The sequence below is a fragment of the Vulpes lagopus genome, chromosome 2 (genome assembly GCF_018345385.1).
Source record: "Vulpes lagopus strain Blue_001 chromosome 2, ASM1834538v1, whole genome shotgun sequence".
NCBI lineage: Eukaryota > Metazoa > Chordata > Mammalia > Carnivora > Canidae > Vulpes > Vulpes lagopus.
The window spans coordinates 161212484-161221079 of record NC_054825.1 but is presented as its reverse complement, the minus strand read 5'-3'; the positions used below and the strand labels follow the sequence as shown (position 1 = coordinate 161221079).

The window sequence follows — 8596 nt, the reverse complement described above, 5'->3', positions numbered from 1 at the left end:
ATACCCAATAGTTCAATAACTGGGTAGTAAGGTAGTTGTATTTTCAACTTTTGGAATAAAATCACAATGTCCTCTACAGTATCTGCACCAGTCTGCATTAGGAAAAAGAGTTTAGGAGAGCTCCTTTTTCTCCACATTCTTGCCAAAAGCTATTTAGTGTTCTCACAAGTTTTGAGGAAAGCCTCTTTCACCCTGGTAACCAGGTTAACTTTCAACAATATATCCCACACGACTCCACCCTTTACCTCAAACTGTTCAAACATGAACTTAAATAGGCATGAAGCAGTCTCCTCCCACTGGAGGCAAAAGAAACAGAAAGGGTTAGAAATTCCCAAAAAAAAGACATTTCCTGGGGGGGCGGGGGGCAGAGGAAGCCAGGCACTGTCCACCCCGCTGATTGGTCCTGGCCTCGCTCCGGAAATCCTAGCTGGGGCAAACCTTCCCGCTCAACCAGCACCGAAAGTTCTCCACCCAATTTACGCCTGGCCACGCCCCCCCACACCTCGGCTGCGCGGGTCCTTTCGGATTTTCTCTCCTTACCGGAAGCGCTGGTGCGTACTTCCGCCCCAACCTGTCCGCGGTTCAGGGCCAAGGCCTGGGAAGCCAGTGCGTCCCTCCTGTTGCCGGAAGCGCTACCCTGAGGCCTCGCCCGAGTCGCGCCCACCCGCTGTGCTCCTCGCGGTCTGGGCGGCGTTCGCACTCCGACCCCTGCAGGAAGAAGCACCACCCGCGGGCCTGCGCCTAACCCGCTGTCCCCTCGGCGCGCAGGCGCCGCTCTTCACCGACGCGGAAGCGGCTAACTGGAGGGAGCGACAAATCGGCCTCTGAGGGTTTTTAACTTTCTCTTTTATACCTGAGCGTCGCAGTCCCCAAACCTGTAACCCTGGGGCCTGGGTTCTCCACGCACGTTAGCGTCCCCTCACCTGCGCCTCCACCGCGGTAAGTCCCGCGTCGCCGAGAGACGCGGATCCCTGCGGGCGGCGCTGCGGCCCCGGAGGTCCGGCTGGTTTTGGTTCCGCTGGTTCAGAGGCCATCCCCGCCTGGGGTCTTCCGAGCCTCGGGCCCACGCAGTCCCCGGCGCCCTGCCCCTCGCGCCGCCTGAGAACAGGGAGAGGGGCGCGTGCGCCTCGCCCGCAGCCCGGCCCGGCGGCTGCCCCTGGCCCTGGGGTTGCGCAGACCCCCAGCCTCCTGAGGTCTCCGCGGGGCAGCCCCGCCGCTGGAGAGAGGACCGGTGCCCGGGAAGGGCCCTGTCTTCGGGGCGGGCTCTCAGGAGGGACTTAGGTCCGGGAGGCGGCGGGGAGTCACGGAGCGGGTCCCCTCCCCCAGGCGGGGATTGGGGGCCTCGTGGAAGCCGTGGCTGCGGGAGGGAGGCCAGGACAGCGGCCGACGAGGGAGAGGAGGAGCGGGAGAAAGAGAGGGAGAGAGGAGAGCGATCAGAGAGAGGGTCCGTAAGGATACGGCAAGCTGGAGGATGCGGGAGGGACTGGCGACGAGGCCCTAAGGGCGGAAGACAGGAACTCGGGAACGTCGCCGCGAAATGTGGAGGAAAGGGAGGCGCTCCAGAAGAAGGGGACCCCCTAGGAGGGGTCCGTGGCGAACAGAAGGGGGGCAACAAGGGCGAGGAACTTCCCACGCACGGTGGGAAGGAGGAAAAAGCTGTGGGCAGGCGATGCGGGGACAGAAAGCGGCGGCAGTGCGAGAGCTTAGCCAGACGGGGAGCCAGTGGGTCGGAGCTGGGGGGGAGGTGTAAGAGGAAAGAGGGGAGGGGCCGGGGAGAGCAGAGGGACACCGGGGGGGGGGGGGCGGGGGGGCGAGGCCGAAATATGTAGAGATCCCAACGGTCGGAGCGCTTGGAAGCAACAGTAAGGATTTCCAGAGTTCCCCAGAAAGTGTTGGTGTAGGGAAAGGAAGAGAGAAAAGGAGAGAAAGCAAGAGAGGAGACGGGAATCACAGAAAAGGAGAACCAGTGGCCAGAATCAGGAGAGAGAAAGACCCGAGCAGATGAATAGAAATCCTTCGGAGAGAGAGAGCAGGTTCTGGGTGGGTGCTGGGTGGGTGCTGGGTGGGTGCTGGCTAATGGGACATGGTGATTAAGTTGTGATGCAGGGACTTGTGTCTCCATAATGTAATGCATTCAACTTTAAATTTGCTTGGTTGAATTGAACAGAGGAGAAAGAAAATTACAGAACTGCTTGTAAGGCTCGTGTGCTTTATAATTATTAGCGTTATAAGATAGCTTGTATTTGCTACCTTTAATTGGCCAGAGAGAGGAGGGAGACTGTCTTAGTCTTATGGGTCACCCTCCTATCCTGGGATGGCATGGGAAGATGGCCTAGAACTACAAATTACAGAATGAGTCCGTGCATGATGCTTTTTAAAGCAACATTAAAAGTGCTTCTTTTTCTTTTAAATGGATTTACTTTTTCTTGCTACTTCGTTTACATTTAGTTTTTTAAACCAAATTGAAGTGTATTGGACATCTATTCTGTAAAGAATCATTACAAGCTTCTGCAAAAAGCTTTGGCGACATCTTAAGCCAGATCTTGTGAATCTTTTCTAAATATTAGGTGGTTGCATTATGGTGAAAGCTTTGACCCCCGTGGGTTGCCTCAGTGGCTGAATCTGTTAAGCATCTGACTCTTGACACCCTTGATACCAGCTCAGATCATGATCCCAGGGTCGTCAGAGCCCCAGCTAAGGCTCTGTGCTGGGGGTGGAGTCTGCTTGGGATACTCTCTCACCTTCTCCCTCTCAAAAAAAAAATAATAATAATAATAAAATAAAATAAAAATAAAGCTTTGACCCCAGAAGATACTAGATTTTTAAAAAATTTCCACCTGGTTTTTAAAAAATATTTTTATGTACTTCAAGTGAGAAGCCCTGCGTTCTTTCTACTTGTTACCATATGTTGGAATATTCCTTTGTGGTTAGTAAATGATTTTGGTTTTTGTTTTTTAATTTTTAATTTATTTATGATAGTCACACAGAGAGAGAGAGAGGCAGAGACACAGGCAAAGGGAGGAGCAGGCTGCACCACCCAGGGATCCCTAGTAAATGATTTTGAACTATTGCAGTGTGTATCTGGTAAGGGTGTCCATGATCTAAATAATCAGAACCTAGCTTAGTAAGTTAGTGTAATCTTCGACAGCATCTCTCCTTCCTTGATGTGATTGGTCTAATTAGTAAGATGTCAGCTCCAAAATAGATGTTCCCTTCAGGTCCCACAGGTCCGTTGTATGAACGTTGTATGAAGGTGGGCTGGATGGACTATGAACTTTGTTCCAGTAGAACTGATCTATTCATGGTGAAGTAATAGGCTCAGAGTTTGTTTCTGTAGCTGATCCACTTTCACAGTATTCAGTACTAAATCTCTGATTTATCATTTTTTGAATTATCATGTTAAAATATTTCCCCATTGATTAAGACCATGAAAGAAGTTTCTTTTGCTCAGGCATATTTTAGATGATTCTGGAATTTTTCATTTTTTAATGTTTTGGGATTTTGGGTGTGTGTGTGTGTGTGTGTGTGTGTGTTTTAGGGAGTGCACTTTATTTATTTATTTATTTTTAAGATTTATTTATTTACTCAGAGAGAGAGAGAGAAAGGCAGAGACACAGGCAGAGGGAGAAGCAGGCTCCATGCAGGAAGCCCAATGTGGGACTGGATCCCGGGTCTCCATGGTCACACCACAGGCTGCAGGAGGCGCCAAACCGCTGTGCCACTGGGCTGCCCTTTATTTATATTTATTTACCAATTTATTTAAGTGAGCTCCACCCCAACATGGGGCTTGCTCTCTGGATCCGGAGTTCGAGTCCCATGCTGTACCTACTGAGACATGGACTTTTTGAAAAAGACATGAGATGATAAGGATAAAGGCAAAGTGCCCCATGCCTCATTTAGGCCACCCTTCCAAAATTCAGTTACGTGTGGTTCCCACTGAACTCAGGTGTTCTCAAGGTAACTTGTGAAAAGGTTTCCTCCTAGGGCTCGGTGAACCCAGCTGCAGCATGGAGATGAAGGACAAGAGCAGGAAATCTGAATGACCATGATCCCTAAAGCAACTGAAATTTTGCATGTGTGTCTGTGCGGTATTTTTCTGCAGGATGGTTACAGTTGTGATTAGAAGATTAAGTTGGTCCTAACCCAACAACAATGAAAAATACTGTGAGGAAAGAGGCAAGGCCTAGGCTCAGAGCCAGAGGATAAATTTACAGAGTAAATCTGAAGTCAGGTCTTGTCAAACCCTGGCATTGAACTCTCCACTGGCTTCCCATCGCCCTCATGTATAAAAATCCAGACTCCTGGATATGACAGCAGAAAGCAAGACAACAAAAGAAAAATAGATTAATGCAAAAAAAAGGGGGGGGTAGGCAAAAGACCACAAAAGATATTTCTTCAGATGGATGGGCAGTAAGCTCATGTAGACATGCTCAATGTTCCTAATGATTAGGGGACTGCAACTCAAATTATGCCCCCTTGTGGGCCTATGCTAAAAAAAAATGGATACGGTTCAAAAGACGATAAGCACTGGAGAGAATGGGATGAAACTGAAAGTATTGTGCACTACTCCAAGGACTATAAATGGTGTGTTCCCTGTTGAAAAAATGTTAGTGATTTCTTTAAAATATTAAACAGAATTTTCAGATAATCCACCAGATCCACCTGTGGGTACCTACCCAAAGAAATTGTGAACAGGAAACTGATCTGGTGCTTTTACGTTTTCTAAAACTGGCTAACTCATTGTCTTTATCTATCTGATTAGCAACATGTTGAACAGTAATCACTCCTTATTTTAAACATATTTTATCCTGACTTTCAGGACATCCAGTATTGACAGATGTCATCTTTTAATTGTGTGTGTTTTAACTTCTTCTCTCCACTCTGTTCACTTCTCAGCTGATCACTTCCTCTGCCGATTTTTCCTCAACTCTCTGTTCTCTGATGGGAAGAGCACCCCGTAGGATAGTCATGGACCTCTTCTGTACATCCAGGAACTTTTGATATCCCCTTATCTCCGGACTTTAAAGAGGTCTCCCAGGTTTACATTCCATTTCAGACCTCTGCCTTGAATGCCAGATTGTGTTGTCTAACTGTGTCTCTGACATTTCTATTGGGACATCTCCACTTACAGTGTCCAAACATGACCTCCTGTTTCCTAGAGGTGTTCCACTTGTGTTCCCTGTGGTCCTCCACCTCCCAGTTCAGAGTAGTGCCATGTTCCTGGGCTTTGGTGACCATCTTGGCAGGCTTTCAAAATACATTAGCACATTACATTTTTTTGTAATACATAGTGAGGGGGAAAAAAAGGCAATATCGGTGAAAGAGTACACGGCATCCAAGATTCACCTGGGGTGGAGGAGAACAGTGTCAGGAGACCACGGCTGGACATTCCTGATCTACTTCTGTGACTTGATCCCATGCTGGTCTCCTCCCTCACTGGGATTGAGGCCCACAGATATCTTTGCTGTTCCTGGGGTCAGGGTCAGGACTCCCTCCTAGGGCTTTCCTAAGGTGGTCCCTCTGTGTAGAATTCTCAAATTCCTCGAATGTACGTGGTGAACTTCCTCTCCAGGTCTTTGTTATATCACCTTCTAGTGAGGCCATCTCGCACACTGCCATGTCCCATTCCAGCCTCATCCCCACTCCATGCTCTGGCCTGTAATCTGAGTCAGATTCCATGAGTTCAGCATGAGTCTCTCTGCTCCTTCCTCTTGCACCATCTGGATACAGGGGACAGGGCCCTAGGAGGTAGCAGAGCCACGGTGGGTGGGGTGGTGGGCTGGTTTCCTCAGAGTGGTGCTCCACCCTGACTTGCCATTGCATTGCTGAGGCATTTTGCATAATCTTCCTATGCCCAGTCCACAGAGATTTCTCTTCTTGTGTTTGGGAGCAACAGAGGCCAGCCTCTGTATCCAGCATCAAGCCCCAGGGCTCTGGCTCCTCCATTAATGAGGACTGAAAGCAGCCCCTGATCTAGAGAGAGGTAGAAAGTGCTGTGTGTCCTCGTCCTCTGTATGGGGGGTTAGCAGGGTGGGTCTGGGACTTTAAAGGGAGGGTGCCTAGATCCCCACTGCTGCAGCTCAGGTGTGTGCTTCACCAGGAGGGAAGTGAGTTCTGCATTAAGAGGCCAGAATGCTCACTTGCTGGTCTCTGTGTAGCAGTTTACTGTCCCTGCATCCCTCCTGTGGCAGTGGGCAGCAGAGGATTGACTACCACGTGGGGAAATCTTCCTGTGTGTGTGGTTGTGGCACAGAAACGTGTACGTTGACTCTAAGCGCTAAACAGTGTATATTTGACACTCAGGATTGTTGTCTCAAGGCCCATCTCGCCTGGAAGAGAAGCCCAGAGGAGGCAGAGGAGGAAAGCCTAAGAATCAGGAATGACTCTTTCTCAGGTAAAGTCCTAGCTCAGTTCCTTGTTCTGTCCTCTGCGCCCTCACCTCCACTTGGACTAGCTCTTTTCCCTCTCAAGTGTCTCTCCTGATATATTTGCTCACATTCACCCCAGAGCCTTTCTTCAGCAGCTCTCTGCATGCGCATTCCAGCTCATACACTTCCGTACATTTATTCAATGGAGGTAGAAGTGAAATGTTATTCCAAAAAATTTTTTCACAGGGTTATTTGTGTAAGCAGGCTAAATAGAGTAACACTGACAGTGTTCTTTACGTTTAATACAATTTATGCACGTTTATTGTACCAGAAATACTCAAATGAACTTGGATAAAAAAGGATAACAAAGAGATATTCTAAAAATAGGTGTCATCTAGAGACTACAGCTTTGATCTCAGTTATTTTCAGTGTGTGTTTGTTCCTGTGTGCAAAAGTGTTTATGGGCCAGAGCCTGTAGTATGTAAAAAAGATGTCATCATCTCATAGATAACCTTTATTTTATCTTGATAGTATGTCTGAGATATGTTTCATGGCTTTAAATATTTTCTATAGCACCCATTAGAAAGTTAATAGCAGTAAAAATAGTGTGTTTATGCATGTGTGTGTGCATGTATGTATATTGACCTTTCATCCAGGTTTGTGTTTCAGCCTTGGACTTGTTTCAGGTTTTCTCCATTAGCAAGCCCTCTTTTTCAACAGACTTTTACTGTTGTGTTTCTTACTTCACCGTGTGATGGTGTGGGTTCCATCCTAAAGCCCGACCCCTTGGTTCAGGAGCAGGGTCTGCAATTTATTACCTATTTGACCAGAAGCAAATTCCTTGGAGTGTGTGTGACAGATTTGGGTCCTGTGTAAAATGGGAACAAATACTCATTTAACTGGATGCTATATCTTATACAAGTTAACATTTGTAAAGTATTAAAGTAATGCTTATTATATGGGGAGTGTCAAAACTTCTGGTCGTTCTGTTATCATCAGCTTCCCATTTTTCCAGTTTTCACCTTTCATTGATGCTACTGTGTACTTGGTCATCCCTGAAGACACTACTCATGCTCTAGCTTGTGTAGAAATTAGCTCTCATATGGTATTTACAAGATACTATCTAGAACTTACACATAGTTTACCGTTTGTTGAAGTTTTTCTTTCGTGTATTTTATCTGGCACAATATTATAAAACTAAGTAGTTTAGCTGATGGAAATTTGCTATTGGGAAAGTGTAAGTAAGAAGCCAACATTGGGAATATATGACTTGTGCAAATGATCTTTTATGTATTTATCTGGCTACTCTGTCCTCCTCTCATTTTTATGAAATAAGTACTCTCCTGATGGCCCCTTGGTGAAACGTGCTTTCATTTCAGGAACTATTGACATTCAAGGATGTGGTCATAGAATTCTCTCAGGAGGAGTGGGAGTGCCTGGCCCCTGCCCAAAGAGCCCTGTACAGGGATGTGATGTTGGAGAACTACAGGAACCTGGTCTCCTTGGGTGAGATTAGTTTCAAACTTCCCTAGTTTATCTTTGTGTTTCTCTTGAAAGTTTCTTGGGAGCCCTTGCCTTGTTTGACTCATATTGAAGCCCTGCTGATTCAGAAATGAAAAGCTTCACGATGTGGTTCCTGGATTTTAAACCCAGATAATCACGCAAATTGGTGGTGCTAGAGGTTGAGGAGGAACAAGACCTTATGTCAAAACTTTAAAATACCAGCTTGCCTGGTTTTACTCCTGTAATTTTGATTTCAGTAGTTCTGGGAAGAGAGCTAGATGTCTGTGTACGTCAAACATTTAAGCATCTGGAGGAAGAGTGTCACTGAACAAATTTGTGTAATTCTATTCTATACCATCTGTAATTGAAGTCCTTAGTCTCAGCTGACAAAGGGCTGGGAAAACCCCAGGACATCATCTACCAGTTTCCATGTCAGCAGGAATCTTTTTCTGAGCTGAATATGAACTTGATTGTGGAGCAGGGGAGAGCTCTGGTACCTCAAGAGTGGGGAGAAACTAGCAACCAGGGGCACCTGGGTGGCTCTGTGGTTGAGTGATGGCCTTTGGCTCCAGCCACGATCCCAGGATCCTGGGATAGAGTTCATCGAGCTCCCCACAGGGACCCTGCTTCTCTCTCTGCCTATGTCTCTGCCTCTCTCTGTGTCTCTCATGAATAAGTAAGTAAAATCTTAAAAAACAAAGAAACAAACAATAAACTAGCAACAA

General features: G+C 47.1%; 1 protein-coding gene across 1 annotated transcript in view; it reads left to right on the top strand.

Moving 5' to 3' along the window:
* Positions 1 to 487: 487 nt before the first annotated feature.
* The window catches only part of LOC121484460 (zinc finger protein 677-like), a 34646-nt gene continuing 26537 nt past the window's right edge, over positions 488 to 8596 (top strand). The window contains exons 1-3 of the mRNA XM_041743763.1: positions 488 to 939; positions 6304 to 6394; positions 7748 to 7874. Of these exons, the coding sequence (XP_041599697.1) occupies positions 6380 to 6394; positions 7748 to 7874 (142 nt within the window). The 5' untranslated portion in view covers positions 488 to 939; positions 6304 to 6379. The remainder of the gene's footprint in view (positions 940 to 6303; positions 6395 to 7747; positions 7875 to 8596) is intronic.